Source organism: Culex quinquefasciatus, chromosome 3 (assembly GCF_015732765.1).
Source record: "Culex quinquefasciatus strain JHB chromosome 3, VPISU_Cqui_1.0_pri_paternal, whole genome shotgun sequence".
NCBI classification, from domain to species: Eukaryota; Metazoa; Arthropoda; class Insecta; order Diptera; family Culicidae; genus Culex; species Culex quinquefasciatus.
The window spans coordinates 171,181,833-171,201,618 of record NC_051863.1 but is presented as its reverse complement, the minus strand read 5'-3'; the positions used below and the strand labels follow the sequence as shown (position 1 = coordinate 171,201,618).

At 28.7% G+C, this 19,786-nt stretch overlaps 1 protein-coding gene across 1 annotated transcript in view; it reads left to right on the top strand.

The window, feature by feature from the left end:
• Window positions 1–13,097, top strand: part of LOC119769453 (integrator complex subunit 14) — a 29,949-nt gene extending 16,852 nt beyond the window's left edge. Inside the window, exons 2-3 of the mRNA XM_038261908.1 lie at window positions 11,434–12,066; window positions 12,130–13,097. Of these exons, the coding sequence (XP_038117836.1) occupies window positions 11,434–12,066; window positions 12,130–13,017 (1,521 nt within the window). The 3' untranslated portion in view covers window positions 13,018–13,097. The remainder of the gene's footprint in view (window positions 1–11,433; window positions 12,067–12,129) is intronic.
• The last annotated feature ends 6,689 nt before the right edge of the window (window positions 13,098–19,786 follow it).

The window sequence follows — 19,786 nt, the reverse complement described above, 5'->3', positions numbered from 1 at the left end:
TAAAATTCTAAAATTCTAAATTTAAAATTCTAAAATTTAAAATTTAAAATTCTAAAATTTAAAATTCTAAAATTTAAAATTTAAAATTCTAAAATTAAAAATTCTAAAATTTAAAATTCTAAAATTTAAAATTCTAAATTCTAAAATTCTAAAATTTAAAATTCTAAAATTCTAAAATTCTAAAATTTAAAATTTAAAATTCTAAAATTTAAAATTCTAAAATTTAAAATTCTAAAATTCTAAAATTTAAAATTTAAAATTCTAAAATTTAAAATTCTAAAATTTAAAATTCTAAAATTTAAAATTTAAAATTTAAAATTTAAATTTAAAATTTAAAATTCTTAAAATTTAAAATTTAAAATTTAAAATTCTAAATTCTAAAATTTAAAATTTAAAATTTAAAATTCTAAAATTAAAATTTAAAATTTAAAATTTAAAATTTAAATTTAAAATTTAAAATTTAAAATTTAAATTTAAAATTCTAAAATTTAAAATTTTAAAATTCTAAAATTTAAAATTTAAAATTTAAAATTCTAAAATTTAAAATCTAAAATTTAAAATTCTAAAATTTAAATTTAAAATTCTAAAATTTAAAATTCTAAAATTTAAAATTTAAAATTCTAAAATTCTAAATTCTAAAATTTAAAATTTAAAATTTAAAATTTAAAATTCTAAAATTTAAAATTCTAAAATTCTAAAATTCTAAAATTCTAAAATTCTAAAATTCTAAAATTCTAAAATTTAAAATTCTAAAATTTAAAATTCTAAAATTTAAAATTCTAAATTTAAAATTCTAAAATTCTAAAATTTAAAATTCTAAAATTTAAAATTTAAAATTCTAAAATTCTAAAATTCTAAAATTCTAAAATTCTAAAATTCTAAAATTTAAAATTTTAAAATTCTAAAATTCTAAAATTTAAAATTTAAAATTTAAATTCTAAAATTCTAAAATTCTAAAATTTAAAATCTTAAAATTTAAAATTTAAAATTTAAAATTCTAAAATTTAAAATTTAAAATTTAAAATTTAAAATTTAAAATTCTAAAATTTAAAATTTAAAATTCTAAAATTTAAAATTTAAAATTCTAAAATTTAAAATTTAAAATTTAAAATTTAAAATTCTAAAATTCTAAAATTTAAAATTTAAAATTTAAAATTTAAAATTTAAAATTTAAAATTTAAAATTTAAAATTTAAAATTCTAAAATTCTAAAATTTAAAATTTAAAATTCTAAAATTCTAAAATTCTAAAATTCTAAAATTCTAAAATTCTAAAATTTAAAATTTAAAATTCTAAAATTTAAAATTTAAAATTCTAAAATTTAAAATTCTAAAATTTAAAATTTAAAATTTAAAATTCTAAAATTTAAAATTTAAAATTTAAAATTCTAAAATTTAAAATTCTAAAATTTAAAATTTAAAATTTAAAATTCTAAAATTTAAAATTTAAAATTTAAAATTTAAAATTTAAAATTCTAAAATTCTAAAATTCTAAAATTTAAAATTTAAAATTTAAAATTCTAAAATTCTAAAATTCTAAAATTTAAAATTCTAAAATTTAAAATTCTAAAATTCTAAAATTTAAAATTCTAAAATTCTAAAATTTAAAATTTAAAATTTAAAATTCTAAAATTTAAAATTCTAAAATTTAAATTCAAATTTAAAATTCTAAAATTCTAAAATTTAAAATTCTAAAATTCTAAAATTTAAAATTCTAAAATTCTAAAATTTAAAATTTAAAATTTTCTAAAATTTAAAATTTAAAATTTAAAATTCTAAAATTTAAATTTAAAATTCTAAAATTTAAAATTTAAAATTCTAAAATTTAAATTCTAAAATTTAAAATTTAAAATTTAAAATTTAAAATTCTAAAATTCTAAAATTCTAAAATTTAAAATTTAAAATTTAAAATTTAAAATTTAAAATTTAAAATTCTAAAATTTAAAATTCTAAAATTAAAATTTAAAATTCTAAAATTTAAAATTCTAAAATTTAAAATTTAAAATTTAAAATTTAAAATTCTAAAATTTAAAATTCTAAAATTCTAAAATTCTAAAATTTAAAATTTAAAATTTAAAATTTCAAAATTCTAAAATTCTAAAATTCTAAAATTTAAAATTTAAAATTTAAAATTTAAAATTCTAAAATTCTAAAATTCTAAATTCTAAAATTTAAAATTTAAAATTCTAAAATTTAAAATTCTAAAATTTAAAATTTAAAATTTAAAATTTAAAATTCTAAAATTTAAAATTTAAAATTTAAAATTAAAATTTAAAATTTAAAATTTAAAATTCTAAAATTCTAAAATTTAAAATTTAAAATTTAAAATTTAAAATTTAAAATTCTAAAATTCTAAAATTTAAAATTTTAAATTCTTCTAAAATTTAAAATTTAAAATTCTAAAATTTAAAATTCTAAAATTCTAAAATTTAAAATTTAAAATTCTAAAATTCTAAAATTTAAAATTCTAAAATTCTAAAATTTAAAATTCTAAAATTTAAAATTTAAAATTTAAAATTTAAAATTCTAAAATTTAAAATTTAAAATTCTAAAATTTAAAATTTAAAATTTAAAATTCTAAAATTCTAAAATTCTAAAATTTAAAATTTAAAATTTAAAATTTAAAATTTAAAATTCTAAAATTCTAAAATTCTAAAATTTAAAATTCTAAAATTTAAAATTCTAAAATTCTAAAATTTAAAATTTAAAATTTAAAATTTAAAATTCTAAAATTTAAAATCTAAATTTAAAATTCTAAAATTTAAAATTTAAAATTCTAAAATTCTAAAATTTAAAATTTAAAATTTAAAATTTAAAATTTAAAATTCTAAAATTCTAAAATTCTAAAATTCTAAAATTCTAAATTCTAAAATTTAAAATTCTAAAATTCTAAAATTCTAAAATTTAAAATTCTAAAATTTAAAATTTAAAATTTAAAATTCTAAAATTCTAAAATTCTAAAATTTAAAATTCTAAAATTTAAAATTCTAAAATTTAAAATTCTAAAATTTCTAAAATTCTAAAATTTAAAATTTAAAATTCTAAAATTTAAAATTTAAAATTCTAAAATTCTAAAATTCTAAAATTCTAAAATTTAAAATTTAAAATTTAAAATTCTAAAATTCTAAAATTCTAAAATTTAAAATCTAAAATTTAAAATTTAAAATTTAAAATTTAAAATTTAAAATTCTAAAATTTAAAATTCTAAAATTTAAAATTTAAAATTTAAAATTCTAAAATTTAAAATTCTAAAATTTAAAATTTAAAATTTAAAATTCTAAAATTCTAAAATTCTAAAATTTAAAATTCTAAAATTCTAAAATTCTAAAATTCTAAAATTCTAAAATTCTAAAATTCTAAAATTCTAAAATTCTAAAATTTAAAATCTAAAATTTAAAATTTAAAATTTAAAATTCTAAAATTTAAAATTTAAAATTCTAAAATCTAAAATTCTAAAATTTAAAATTTAAAATTTAAAATTCTAAAATTTAAAATTTAAAATTTAAAATTTAAATTTAAAATTTAAAATTCTAAAATTTAAAATTCTAAAATTCTAAAATTCTAAATTCTAAAATTCTAAAATTTAAAATTTAAAATTCTAAAATTTCTAAATTCTAAAATTTAAAATTCTAAAATTTAAAATTTCAAAATTTAAAATTCTAAAATTTAAAATTCTAAAATTCTAAAATTTAAAATTCTAAAATTTAAAATTTAAAATTCTAAAATTTAAAATTTAAAATTTAAAATTTAAAATTTAAAATTCTAAAATTCTAAAATTCTAAAATTAAAATTTAAAATTTAAAATTCAAAATTCTAAAATTCTAAAATTTAAAATTCTAAAATTTAAAATTTAAAATTTAAAATTCTAAAATTTAAAATTTAAAATTTAAAATTCTAAAATTTAAAATTTAAAATTCTAAAATTTAAAATTTAAAATTCTAAATTTAAAATTCTAAAATTTAAAATTTAAAATTCTAAAATTTAAAATTCTAAAATTTAAAATTTAAAATTTAAAATTCTAAAATTTAAAATTCTAAAATTTAAAATTCTAAAATTCTAAAATTCTAAAATCTAAAATCTAAAATTCTAAAATTTAAAATTCTAAAATTTCTAAATTCTAAAATTCTAAAATCTAAAATTCTAAAATTTAAAATTTAAAATTTAAAATTCTAAAATTTAAAATTCTAAAATTTAAAATTTAAAATTTAAAATTTAAAATTTAAAATTCTAAAATTTTAAAATTCTAAAATTCTAAAATTCTACTAAAATTTAAAATTTAAATTTAAAATTCTAAAATTCTAAAATTCTAAAATTCTAAAATTCTAAAATTTAAAATTTAAATTCTAAAATTTAAAATTCTAAAATTCTAAAATTTAAAATTTAAAATTCTAAAATTCTAAAATTCTAAAATTCTAAAATTTAAAATTCTAAAATTCTTAAAATTCTAAAATTTAAAATTCTAAAATTTTAAAATTTAAAATTCTAAAATTCTAAAATTCTAAAATTTAAAATTCTAAAATTCTAAAATTCTAAAATTCTAAATTCTAAAATTTAAAATTCTAAAATTCTAAAATTTAAAATTTAAAATTCTAAAATTCTAAAATTTAAATTTAAATTTAAATTCTAAAATTCTAAAATTTAAAATTTAAAATTCTAAATTCTAAAATTCTAAATTCTAAAATTTAAAATTCTAAAATTCTAAAATTCTAAAATTCTAAAATTCTAAAATTCTAAAATTCTAAAATTTAAAATTCTAAAATTTAAAATTCTAAAATTCTAAAATTTAAATTCTAAAATTTAAAATTTAAAATTCTAAAATTCTAAAATTCTAAATTCTAAAATTCTAAAATTTAAAATTCTAAAATTTAAATTTAAAATTTAAAATTCTAAATTCTAAAATTTAAAATTCTAAAATTTAAAATTTAAAATTCTAAAATTCTAAAATTCTAAAATTTAAAATTTAAAATTCTAAAATTTAAAATTCTAAAATTCTAAAATTCTAAAATTCTAAAATTCTAAAATTCTAAAATTCTAAAATTCTAAAATTCTAAAATTCTAAAATTCTAAAATTCTAAAAATTTTAAAATTCTAAAATTCTAAAATTCTAAAATTCTAAAATTCTAAAATTCTAAAATTCTAAAATTTTAAAATAATAAAATTCGCGAATTCGTAAATTTTTGAATGTTTTAATTTTTATTTTGTTAGTTCTTAAATTCTTGAATTCTTGAATTCTTTATTTTTAAATTCTTAGTTCTTAAATTCTGAAATTCTTGAATTCCACAATTTTTGAAGTCCTATTTTATGTAAGAGGTTTTGAAATTATGAGAAGACATTATTTTAAATATCAGAAATTAAATTTCTTTCGGAGTGAAATTTTAGCGAGGATTTTGGATTACAAACTGTGTAAAAATTCTTAGATTTTGAATATTTAGACTTTCGAAATTTAAAATTTCATCATTTTAGATTTTGATTTTATTTTGAGGTTATATTTTTGAAGTTAAATTTTTAGGTTTTTAAATATTGTATTTTCTATTTTGAAGATTTTTTTTTCATGACCCTTGCCTTGACCGTCTCTTAAGGATTTTTTTAAATGGATTTATTGATTCCATTCTTTTGGAGTCTTTAACCATAAAACGAGTTTTTTTTTACCAAATACTTTCTGAATAAGTTTTTCTTCATTAAAAAATAAAATTTCTTAAATGTTGGTCGCGATATTTTTTATATGGCGTGGATTTTGCGCGGTTTCGGATTTTAGGTCGGCGCGGATTTGGCGCGGATTTTTTTTTCGACTCTCCCGTAACAACCCTGGAAATCTAAAAAATCGAAAAATCATTGAAAACAACACCAAGTATGTTTGTTTAGCATTGTAATTTGTTATACAGCAAGAGGATTACACTCAAACCCCGATGGTTTGACACAAACTGTTGTCAAACGAGTGGGGTAAATTTTTTGTTTGAAACACATTTTACACGGAGTTCACACACACTACCAAACGTTTGTTTTGATAGTTTGCGTGAGCGCCGTGTAAAAAGTGACAGTTCGTCAAAAAAAAAAAATAAAAAATAAAAAAAGTCAGGCAAAAAAAATAAAAAAAATTAAAAATTTGAATTTACGAGCCATGTTTCCAACATTTGAATAAAAAAAAACTTTTTTAATCTGCATTAAACACCTGTCCAGTTGTTTTGCAATCATTAGTTTCCGAAATATCTAAGCTTTGCCGAAAATTTTATTTTTCGCGAAAAAAAAAATCCATAAACTTAGAAAATAAAAATTGCAACTGTCTCATTTACAACATAAGTATCAGACAAAGCAAAATTTTGTATGCCTTTTCGTTTTATTAACATTTTTGTAGAATACCATTTTTTAATAAAATGCCACATTAGTTGCAAAAAAAAAAAACAAAATTGCATTCCAAAATATGCAGTAAAATGTGAGTAAAATGCAAGGCATTTTCATTTTATTTCAGTGTTGGAATTCGAGCGAGAAGAAGGAAAGCATTTCTCGCTCGCGAGCGAGGGAGAGAACTTGTAGTACCTTTCTCTTCTCGCTCGCGCTCGTATTTTCGTTCGCGTTCTCGCTCTCGCCACGAGCGCTCGCGAGCGCCTCGTGCTGGCCGTTCGTCCCAAGCTAGCAATTTGTTTATCAGGCTTATGAATGCAAACCAGGCGATGATATATCGTTTTGTTGGGCAATCGGTGAGTTTCTCTAGGCAGTTCGAGACTCGCGGCGAGAACTCGAGAGAGAGGATTTTTTCTCGCGAGAGCGCGAGAATATCACACTGGTTTGATACCCATCTTATGAATAAGGGAAATATGCCCATTTTAAGCCTAATAAGCGGTCGTGTTTGAATGATGCTGGATAATCTGGATTGTTCCTTGAAATTCATCAAAACCAAGTACACCAACAAGTAGAGCAACTTTCTGTGAACATTTCTGTTTATTTTCATTTGTATTAAAAGTTATGCTACTCCTTTTACAAGCATTTAAAAAAATATTTCAAAATGCATTTTAATGAGTCGAGTGCATTGGGCCACGTCCATTTTTCTATTTTCAGCTTAGTTCTTTTTTTCTTCCAGCGCTCTTTTGGGTCTGCTTAGTGCTGCCAAAATGGATGAAATTTTAAGCGAACACTCACGAAAAGTAGCATTTTTAGCGAAAGTTTCCTGGCAGCACTTGCTCACCCCAACATGCGCTGCACCAGCATCACAGACTGTGCCAGCATGTTGGTGGTGTTGGTGGCCACCCTTTGTTCTTTATTTGCCTTCGCTCCTCGCTCGGTTTTCTTCAGCTTTCGATTGGTATGGGTAGTCAAAATTGAAACGTCAAAAGACTTAGCGCGTTTGTTTTTTTGATGGTGCTTGCTAGTTATTTACATTTTTCGGGATTATTTTTCAAGTGAGTGACTAAGTAATGGTCAAAAGAACATGTTGCTGGTAGTTGGAAGCGACTTTCGTTAAGCAGCTAACCCCTGATCTTGCGTGTGGATGTGTGTGCCACCAAAATGATGAGAAATGGTCTCGCAAAATAGAAATTATGATCAAATGTGCATTAAATTTGATCTTTTTGGCCAATAAATGGCATGAATTTGCGTGCTTACTCGAGGCGGTGCTGTTGCTTGTAAGTTTATAGCCCAAATAGTATTTTTGGAGCTTTAGTCGAGCATCAAACTCTCCATATGACGAAGATAGGTGTTTGATTAGAAAGGGTATATTTCCCCTATAAAAATTTTAGTTATTTCGAAAAAAGAAGGTAAACAGCATAATTCGAAAAATAAAACCAGTGTTGCGATTTTGTGCGCTAATGAGCGAGCATTATTCGAGGAGGAGCGCTCGAGCTCATGTTTTGCTCATTGAGCAAAATAAGCGGTAATTTTTGATCTGATTCGGTTGTACGATAACACTGACCTACAAAAAATGACAAAAATGACTGCGCAGACTCAACTCGAGGGGAAGTATGAACTTTAGGGTCCCCAAAAAAATCACGTACATTTTGAATTTTTCAAAAAAATAGTTTGTTTGGACCGAATGGTTTATTCTCCAATGTTTTAAGTAGAATCAGTGCGGTTCGGTTCTCCAACATATGAGCAATTCTCTGCCAAAACCGGAAATGGATTTTATTTGTATTTTTTTATTTGGCTCAAACTTTGTGGGGGCCTTCCCTATGATCAAACATGCTATTTTGTGTCATTGGTTCACCCATACAAGTCTCCATACAATTTTGGCAGCTGTCCATACAAAAATGGTATGTAAATATTCAAACAGCTGTAACTTTTGAATGAATTTTCTGATCAATTTGGTGTCTTCGGCAAAGTTGTAGGTATTGTTGAGGACTTTTGAGAAAAAATAGGTACACGGAAAAAAATTGCAGATTTTTTATTAACTTTTTTCACTAAAACTCAATTTCCCAAAATACGTATTTTTTGATTTTCGAGATTTTTTGATATGTTTTAGGGACAAAATCCGCAACTTTTGAGCTATAGAGAAACATGGTCAAAAATCTGCCGCCGAGTTATGAATTTTTGAAAAAATAGTGATTTTTGGAAAAAATCGAAGTTTCATGCAAAAACAAGTTTGACATTATTTTTTAATGCAAAATTGAATTTGCAATCGAAAAGTACTTTACACATTTTTTGATAAAGGGCTCCGTTTTCAAGATATAGCCACCAAAAGTTTGATTTTAGCGAAATATTTGCAGTTTTTCAATTTTTAAAAATTGTGACCATGAGTGACCATTTCTAAAAATATTTTTTTTGAAAAGTTCAGAAAATTTTCTATAAAATTGTCTATGAGACATTGAAGATTGGACCTCTGGTTGCTGAGATACAGCGGCTTAAAGAAAAAGAAACACGAAAATTGAAGTTTTCTAAGTCTCACCCAAACAGCCCACCATTTTCTTATGACGATATCTCAGCAATTAATGGTCCGATTTTCAATGTTCATACATGAAACATTCGTGAAATTTTCCGATCGTGTCGAAAAAAATATTTTGAATATTTTTAAATCAAGACTAACATTTAAAAGGGGTCAAATATTGAATATTACGCCCAAAAATATTTTTTTCGAAAAGATCGGAAAATTTCACGAATTTTTCATGTATTAAAATTGAAAATCGGACCATTAGTTGCTGAGATATCGTCATTAGAAAATTGTGTGTTTTTTGGTGATATTAAGAAAACTTCAATTTTCGTGTTTCTTTTTCTTAAAGCGGCTCTATCTCAGCAACCCGAGGTCCAATCTTCAATGTCTCTTAGACAATTTTATAGCAAATTTTCTGAACTCTTCAAAAAAAATATTTTTAGAAATGGTCACTCAAATCAAATCAAATTATTCGCTCTTCAGCATTGCCTTGGCGTTCTCGATTGCGAGATTCCTACTCGAAACTAGGTGTTCGAAGGCTTGATTGTTGAGGCAATTGCAAACCTCTTTTTACACCTTAGCTTCCATCCACCCCGGGATTCGAACTGACGACCTTTGGATTGTTAGTCCAACTGCCTACCAGCGACTCCACCGAGGCAGGACCCAGGGAGACGACTCCTACACCTGGACTGAGCTAACGACCTAACCTTTTTTAGGTTAGTCCGGGACCAACATTTACTTCCCTTCCGACGGAAGGCGTGATCAGACAAATCTCGTCTCGAAAAATGCCACCGGGACCGTCTGGGATCGAACCCAGGCCGACTGGGTGAGAGGCAATCACGCTTACCCCTACACCACGGTCACTCATGGTCACTATTTTTAAAAATTGAAAAACTGCAAATATTTCGCCAAAAACAAACTTTCGGTGGCTATATCTTGAAAACGGAGCCCTTTATCAAAAAATGTGTAAAGTACTTTTCGATTGCAAATTCAATTTTGCATTAAAAAGTAAGGTCAAACTTGTTTTTGCATGAAACTTCGATTTTTTTTCAAAAATCACTATTTTTTCAAAAATTCATAACTCGGCGGCAGATTTTTTGACCATGTTTTTCTATGGCTCAAAAGTTGCGGATTTTTGTCCCCTAAAACATATCAAAAAATCTCGAAAATCAAAAAATACGTATTTTTGGGAAATTGAGTTTTAGTGAAAAAAAAGTTAATAAAAAAATCTGCAAATTTTTTTTCCGTGTACCTATTTTTTTCTCAAAAGTCCTCAACAATACCTACAACTTTGCCGAAGACACCAAATTGATCAGAAAATTCATTCAAAAGTTACAGCTGTTTGAATATTTACATACCATTTTTGTATGGACAGCTGCCAAAATTGTATGGAGACTTGTATGGGTGAACCAATGACACAAAATAGCATGTTTGATCATAGGGAAGGCCCCCACAAAGTTTGAGTCAAATAAAAAAATACAAAAAATAAAAATGGTCGAAATCGGCCGATTTCGTAGAGAGTTGCTCATATTGCATGCAATTTTTAGGTTGTATGCAAGAGTGACTAACCGCCCTAATTTTCCATACAAACTGTGGAGAAAAACGATTCGGCCTAGACAAACTATTTTTGAAAAATTCAAAATGCTCGTGATTCTGGAGACCCCAAAGTTCATGCTTCCCCTCGAGTTGAGTCTGCGCAGAAATTTTGTTGGTCGGTGTAATAACTTTTTTTCCAGTAGAGTTTTGAGATTGTAAATGAGGCTGGAATTGTGGATTAAGATATTTTTATAAATTTTGTTTTAAAGCTTGAATTGGAGTCGGGGTTCAGGCTTCCAAGCATGATTATCTTGGTGATTTAAAGAAATAATGTGATATTAAACATAAATTCGATAAAGATACATGTGAAAGTAAACCATTTAAAGATTTTTTATGAATGGTCCCTAAGCTGGAGTTAATTCCAATTAATTAAGTAAATAAATGAATAAAATTTTGTTTCAATGAAAAAAATAAATAATAATAATTGCTTACGTTTTACAGCTTAAGCGGTATACGCACTTCGGAAGGAACCGGTCAAGAAAAAAATCAAATGGGCAGCAGCGGCAGCGCAAGCAAGTCAGAGAGGGTGAAGAAAAGCCCCAAGAAATCGCTCCCTCTCCTTTGTTCTGCTGTTCGTAAAGCTGTTTCTTGACCCCTTTCCTTCCGATCTGCAGACTAACCTTTAGGGCCAGTATGCTGTTCAAAAGAAAGGGGGTCAAGAAACAGTTTTACGCACAGCAGAACAAAAGAGAGGGAACGATTTCTAGGGGCTTTTCTTTGCCCTTTCTGGCTTGCTTTTGCTACCGCTGCTTCCAATTTGAAATTTTTCTTGACCGGTTTCTTCCGAAGTTCATATGAGCGCGAGCGCATGCGATGAGCAGGAGCGAGCATGAGCTCCCTGTCAAGTGCTCATGCTCATGAAGTATAACTCCAGGCTCGCTCGCTGACAACCCTGACAAAAACTTTTAAAAATATTTGTACTAGCCTAATAAAAAACTACTATAGCTCAACTATAGCTTCAATTTTTTCATGTTTCCTCCCTTAGATCGTCTACTCCTCCCTGTACGAAGTCCTGGTAGATTTCACCCGCGACTACGAGTCCGTCCGGGCGGCGCTGCACAAAATTGACCACTACGACAAAACCAGCCTGGAGAACGTGCTGGTGGCGGTGAACAACATGTTCAAGACGCACTGGGGCGCCCAAAACTACTGCCAGATCATCTTCCTGACGGACTGCGGCGTCGGAATGGGTCCGAGCTCGCTCAAGAACACCGTCATCAACCTGCAGAACTTTAAGGCGCAAAGCTCGAGCAGTGGCGTGAAGGTTCCGCTCTCGGAGAACCAGTGGGTCGGGTTTTCCTACCCGAGCAAGCTGACCTTTGTGGGGTTGGGCAATCCGGCGGACACGGCGTTCAAGTTTGGCACGAAGCTGTACCAGCAGCTGTTGGACGTGAGTGGGCAGAACGGGCAGGTTTTTATTCCGAAGTTGAAGTCGTTGTCGATTGAGGACCCTATTGATGATGGGGATGAGTTGGGATGTCGGTACCTTACGCGGAAGAGCGTCCAGGAGTTGGTGGAGAACATGTGCGAGCAGAACTACAAGCAGTTTGAGGCGACGCTACGCTGTGGCGGTTACTTCCGGTTGGATGGTGGCATTACGATTTGGCCGGCGCCGTTGGTAGGAAATTGAATTGGGAATTAAGTTAAACATAGTGTTTTACTAACGTCTCTATACTTCCAGCCCTACACCTCGAAGGACATTTTCGGCGCCGAAACGACCAAATTAATCTCGCGCAAGCTGGAAATCTGCGGCTACATCAGCCTGTCGGACATCGGTTCTCCGATGTCGGTCAGTCGGCACCTAATTCTGCCGCGCCACGAACCGGACCGGTTGCGAATCTCGTCCAAGGACAATCCCAGCCCGGAGGAGAAACTCGAACAGGACGTCAAGAGCTTCTACGCCAAACCGGATGGTGGTGGTGGCGGCGGCGGAGGGGACAACGACGAGGATGGGTCCTCCGCGGGGGACTCTACGCGCGAATCGGTTTGCGTGTTGCTGCACGGTGCCCTCAAGGTCGAGAACATGGCCGCCCTGGTTCTACTGACCGAGAATTGGTACGGCTTCATCTACTCGTACGCGGACAGCAAGAAAAAGTCCAACCTCATGTTGAACGTGCTCCCACCGGGAAACGACGTGGTTCCCTGGCTGGGTGACCTTCGCTTCCTAGGAAACCTGGACGACGCATTCCCCGGCGAAAATCCGAGCTTCCCCATCAAGGCGGAAAAGCGCAGCTACTCGCAGAACATCGTCGTGTGGATTCGCCAGGCCGGGCTCCAGTCGGACATTCAGAAGGTGCTGCGGCATGCGAAGAAGTTGCCCGAGAAGACGCAGCACTTTTACAAGGAGTTGAACCGAATTCGGAGGGCGGCTCTCTCGCTCGGGTTTGTCGAACTGCTCGAAGGGTTGGCGCACATTTTTGAGCGGGAAGCGGCCACGCTGGGGTCCAGTTCGAGTCCGGATTGCGGCATCCAGCTGAAGCACGCGGCGAACGAGCTGAGGAAGCCGAGCAATCGGGATCTGAAGGCGGTCATTCAGGCGATGCCGACCAAGTATAATCAGGTGGCTTGATGATGATGAGTGGTGGTAATGCTACTTCAATTTTAGTACATTAAGCATAAACAGAATAAATAGTATTACATTGAGTAAAACTGGTGTGGCTTTTAATTTATTTGAGACATTCATAGATTTCCAGTCGTTTCTGTATGTTTCGATCTCTTTTCAACTCAAAGAAATCTCCAAAGGCCTTGAGGCAACAAAAACTATTTATCAATCCAACATTGTTTTAGCAATCTGTTGAATCTGTGTGATCTGTGGAATCATGTTTTTCCTGCAAAAAAAATTGTGGTTTGAATTGTTTTCATTCCTGAAGAAAAAATTAAATAGTTGAAATTATTAAAAATCGGACCAATATTTTTCGAGTTATCGTCAGTTGAAAATTACAGGCAAATTAGGTGACACTTGGATAAACTCATTTTAAACCTATTCGAATTCCTTGTGCGGCTGTATCTCAGAAACGAATTGCTCAATTTTTAAGTTCCAGAGTTAATAGTACAGGAAATTTTCAATATTTAAAAAAAATCATTAATTATTTTTTAAACTCAAAAAACCTTAAAAAAAACGATGACTTTAGAACGGTAAATTTATCAAAAAATTTAATGTACATTTCTAGAGTTTTTTTTTTTGAAAAGGTCCAATAATCCAAATTTCCAGTTTTTGCTTTTTGGGTGTTTTTAAAACCGCCTTGAGTCAGGGGTATTAAAAAACACCCAAAAAGCAAAAACTGAATACTTGGTTCATTGGACATTTTAATCAAAAACTCCAGGTTTCAATTGCAAATACGATTTAGCTATAAAAAAAATTATTAGTTTTTATGTTCCGAATATCGTCATTTTTCAATAACACATTTTTTTCAAATATCACATTTTTTAACCAGATTTCACAGCATCACGAAATAGCAGGCCAAGGCTGCATGATACTGATGATACTCGTCTGTTGACACACCTAGGCGAGGAACATCCCGGAAGAGCCCAACTACATCCGTAGTGCTGTTTGGACAAAACAGCATGGCTCTGGTTCCTTGCAAGTGTCCTATTTTCTTACCTCCACGTTGGCTTGGTTTAGTCATCATGATGACAAGGTGTAACCTAGCTGGTGGCCTGTGGAAACGACTCGTAAACCTTTGACCAGCGAGGGTCAGAGTAGAGACGGCTAGAAGAAAGGGGCGCGACAATGTGGGAAAGGAAAGTAATTTTTGATTGTAGACGGTATTGTTTTGATTCGCAGTATGTTGAGTCAACTGCTGTGGATGTACCTGAAACATTGCACAACGGGGTTTCTCTTCTCTTCATTCTCAGCTAACAGCTATCTTCTGTTTGTTTTGTTTCACTGATTTTCTAACGCGGCTTCTGTTTACTATCCTCCATTTGATTTCGATTTTATTCATTTGATTCTCTTATTTCTCAACGCTTTTCCACTCTATTTTACCAATTGATGCTGCTGCAACAAACTGTCTGCTTTCCCTTAATTTGGCAGCGATGTCAATTTTGTTTATCATGTGTCTTTTCTTTATTTATCTATTTGAATAATTTCTCATCTTCCCTGTAAATTGCCCTCAATACAATCTAAGCTTGTTTGTTACCTCTTTTTATTAACTATTGTTAATTTCTTTATTTACTTCATAAATTAGTATCTTACTTTTACTATTGATTCTTTACATAGTATATTTCCTTCACTGTCCATTGTTTTGAAACTTCACCTTTTTCTTAAGCAAGTGAGGTTCGAGCCCTTACTCAATTTATGGAATGGTTAAAGGATCAACACAAATATTACTATTGTACTTTTGGTAAACTTTTATAACATGCTTAGGACCAAAAATTGTAACAAAACACCGCGACAGAAGAAATAGCAACATATAAACACGACTCAACACTAGGAAAGGTTTCAGGAGAAAACAATACACAGTAAAATAACAACTAGTTTCTGAATTCAAACTAAACATAAAACAGTTTTTGCTTTAATGAAAGTTGATAGGCACACTATAAAAGGTTAGGCGCTTATACTTACATCATGCCTGGCACGAACACTCAAAGCGTGTTCTAGCGTGTTGCTCGTACTGACTCAGAGCAAGGGTGAGATGTAGGTGTAAGGGCAGTGCGTGTTCGTCGGGAACCTGGTGCATAAGATCGGTCAAGGCCCGTTCTTACACTGAAAATTGCGAATTGCGAGATTTCACAGCATCACGAAATATAACTTAAAAGATGTTCTTTATTTGTCCCCTTAAACAAATAAAAAATCGAAAATTAAAAATTATATTTTGGTAATTCAAATTTTTGAAGAGTCTTAATCATAATCTACAAATGTGCCCAATCGATCAGAAAATCCCTTCATGATACAGAATTTTATAAATTTACTTACCCATTTTATATGACCAGGCCCCAAAATTGTATGGAAACTTGTATGGTACGTAAAACCATACTTTATACCATAATTACTTCTATTGGACATTTCAAAAATAAAAATAAAAACCGATGCAATTTTCTTAGACTTCGGCTTATGATGAGTATTGGTATTACAGTCGACTCTCTGGTTGTCAATATCCAAGGGACCGTCAAGGAAGAGAATCATCAGTTTACAGAACGATGCAAAATGAAGACTCGATTGAAAATATTTTTTTCTTGATACCCAGCTATGGGAGAGAATCATGGCAACGTCCAGCAAACAAAAACAATCTAACGTCAAACACCCTTCAAAGCATAGTTTCGCTAAGAAAAATGTCTATGCAAGCCATGAGAAAGTGAAATTATTGACAACCGGAAGAGATTTTTAAAGCAAACAGAATCCAAGGCACCGTCAAGGAAGAGATCCTTCAAGCAAGGGAAAATATCGAGGAATGAAGATAATTGAAGTATGCAGATTGAAGGGACTGAAGAATTCATCGATAGATGGATAATTATTGATATCGAGAAGATCGACAGCCAGAGAGTCGACTGTATATCTAATATAAATCAATTTTAAATGACAAAAAAAAGCCATATTTTGAACTTTGGCACAAAGTGATCAAAAATGCTTTGCTTTAGTTAGGATTTATTTCAATAGTATTTCTGTCAAATTTATCGAAATCATGATCAAAATAACCTCTAGTTGCATCAGTTCGAAAAAAAAAAATAGCTTAAACAATTTTAAAGATTAAACCAATAGTTGCTGAGATTTACCCTCAGGTAGAAACAAAGAGAAAAATTGTGATAATGTGCGATTTTTCCGCAGAAAATACTGCGGATACATTTTTTTGGAATTGAATCTTTATTTTCGAAAAGTTTTGATAAAATGCTGCGATCTCATGTTGTAGCTACTTACAGTTGAATTTTAGGTAACAATAGGTACATTTTAGAAAATAATGGCCATGAATTTCCATTAAATTTGGAAATCTGACAACAAGTAGCAGAAATATACAGCTTGACAAAAAAGTAAATTTTACGAAACATTTGTTTTTCTAAATCTCATTTAAATACTAAGCAAATGACAATATCTTGCCAGATTTTAAACCACATATTTTTTATGAATTTTTTTCTTTCAAACTTTTTATGTTTACACAAGACCTTCGGATATCATTCAATGCAATACGAACCATAAAATATTTTCAAGAGTATGTCCAATTTTATTCACTTTTTTGCATCATCATTAATTAATTACTTTAATCAATAATAGTTTGCTTTCTGGTTGGTAATTTAAACATCATCAATTTTAAAAGTGAATAGCACAGATTTTAGAATCAAACACCACACGATATTTGAGACCAAAATCTATTTCATTTCACCTTTTTTTAAACCGATTTACGTGTTTGAGTGTTCTTAACTTCTTCTTCTTTTTTTTTCTTTTTTCTGGTGTTGTGAGTAGTATACATGTTTGCTTCTTGTTCTTTTCAACGTGTTATAAACTGCAGTTGCACTTGAACAATAGGTAATCGTATCGCAGCAATGAGAGTTGCTCTTGGTTGCTTTGCTTGTGTGTGTTTCTTCTTCTCGTTTATTTTAGTATTTCTTGCAATATTAATCAATTTTGAAAGGATTGGTAAAAGTTCCAAAGTATGTTTGAGTGTGTATGTGTGTGTGTGTTTTTTTACGTTTTGTAAGTTGCAGTAATTTCTAAGGTATTTACCGAGACGGTTTAGGTGTTTTTTTGTTGTTGTTTTGTTTTAATTAATAACTTTTTGCAAACCCCCTAGAGTATGGCACGGAAGCCACGGATTTATTTGTGTTGAATTTTCTTTTCAATTTTTAATGGTTCTCGTAACCAAAAAAAAAAGTAATCTTACGTTTGTACAACTTTCAAACCGAATAAAGCGCTCAATTTTCGTAATTCGATAGCGTAGTAGGGTAGAAATCGTAATGGGGTGGTAATATTTGGGGTTAATTTACTCGTGTGCCCGCTGATCGAAGCAAGCCGCGCCAATTAAATTACCATCAACGCCTTCTTTAATTATGGGGACCAAGTTTTGGCCCTCTAATCAGGAGGAAGCGATCTTTTCGGCCTGCTTGGATCGCTCCGGCACGCGAAGGGGGCGTTCTTCTTCGTGCTTGCTTTGACGATGAAATTGGGGGGAGGGGATGGTGAAACAAGGGTAATTTTGGGTAATTTGTTTGCTAAGTATTGAAATCTTATGTACACTATGTTCAAGTTTTTTGTTTGTTTTTTTGTTGGGGGGTAGTTTTCGCGCTGTTACTCGTTTGGTTTGTTCTTTTTTTTGCTGGTTTCGTTTCAATGCCAAAAGGGGGAGCGGGCGTACCGCCTGGTAATGGTATACTTTTAGTTGTTTGTTAAAGACTAATTGGGTACTTTAAACTAAAAAACTAGTATAGTTTAATGGTAGATGTAGGATAAAATTAAACAAAACATAACCTTCCTAACTTTTAAACATTGACTCGTGTTTTCATTACGTATACAGTTTCAATCAGCAGTTTCAGTTTGTGTGTGTGTGTTTGAGTTTGCTTAGTTCTTGTTCACTTGTTCTTAGACAATTGGCATTCGGTTTCCTTTGATTAGCTACTAAAAAACTTATCCTTATAAATGGTATACTTCTTCTTTCGTTACTTATAGTTTTTCCTTTTGTTTTATTAGTTTACTTTGTTCTATGACTTTTTATGACACAGAGATAGGAATTTTACGTATTTCTTGTTGCATTTCAGTATTTTTCTCAGTGTTTTGAGTTTTTTTGTGTGTATTGAGTTTTAGTGGACTGCTTGTTTTGTTTTATTGTTTGTTTAGCAAGAGATATGAAAATCAAATAAATCTATTATCACAGGCTTAATTCTTCCACTCTCTATCTCTTTTTTGCACGTCCTTTTGCTCTTGCCTTCATTACTATCTTGTCTCGTTCTATGTTTCATTTGTCACTATGTTTACTATTAGGTTTGCTGTTTTCTTTTATATTACTGGTACTTTTTATTACGTATATCCGTTGCTTTTATCGTTACCGTTGGTGGTTAACATAGGGCGACTTTTTAAAAGAATAATTACTAGGCAATATATATAATGAAAAAAAAAAAATGTTTTTTTCTGTTACCTGTGTAGGTGAACAAATTATAATTATTTTTTGTTAATTTTAAAGATCAAATATGATATATTTTTGAAAATCTTTTTGCCTTCCTCACCTCAATGAGGAAAGGCTATAAAATCATGAGAAAAAAGAACTTCTTTATTTGACCTCGTAGACCCACCTTCGCGTATACCTATCGAATTCTGAACAAATGTCTGTGCGTGTGTATGTCTGTAAGTCCGTGCACCGAAAAATATGCAATATTATGTTGCTTCAATAGTTATGCTAAAAAAACGATTTTTGCTTAGCTTCGGGAGATTGTAAAAAGGGTGGTTTTTGAAAGTCATGCTATACATTTTTGCAAAGGTATTTAAAAAAACCTTTCTGACTACCCTATCAAAAGTTATAACCACTTAAGTGTTATTTATACACTTTTTAAAGGCCGGATCTCACATATTTTGATGAAAACGTTGTCCGGATCTACTATGCGACTTGTCGTTTGATGGGCAATCAAGAGATCTTTACAAAGAGTCCAAAAGATTGAAAATCTGGCAACCCTATCAAAAGTTATAATTACTTTAATGTTTTTAATTCACTTTTTCTATGTTGGATGTTAGATATTTTGATAAAATAGTGATATTTATACACTTTTTGAGGCTGTGTAGTGTATTCACTTCATGAACTAAGGTAGGTTAAGTAAGGATTTTAAATAAGATAAAATTTATAGAAGATTTTGTAAAAAGGCATTTGAAAGGTTTCAAGGAGCATTGAAGTGTGTAATATCATATAATATGAATTATGAATAATATGAATGTTTTCGGGGTTTCAAATGCCCATATTAATTTTTATTATTAACAAACAACACTGTTTAGCATATCTCTCAAGAATAAGCATTTTTTCAGTTCTATTGTTTTATTTACAGTCATCGTAAAACAAAAAAAAAAAAAATACGGCTGCACATCCTTATTTCATTTAAAAAATTCAAAATATTTTTAATCCAGCCCAAACATGCTAAATATGATTATCAATTTAGAAAAATGCGATTTAAAAGCGTTTTCAGTTTTGAAGTTATTTGAAAAAAAAAAAAATAGTTTGCTTCCTGATTTTTCGGACAAATTTTGAAAGAAGGATATTTTTTTAATCTATTAGAGTCGCTGCCAAGCTTAAACTTCTCTAAGAATATGTTTTAAAAAGATCGAAAATTTACTAAATTTGCTGCCAAAGCATTGCAACGTAAAGTCACTCCTACAGTCATTTGACTGTTATCAGAAAGGCAAACGCGCATAGCGTTTTTTTACATTTTAC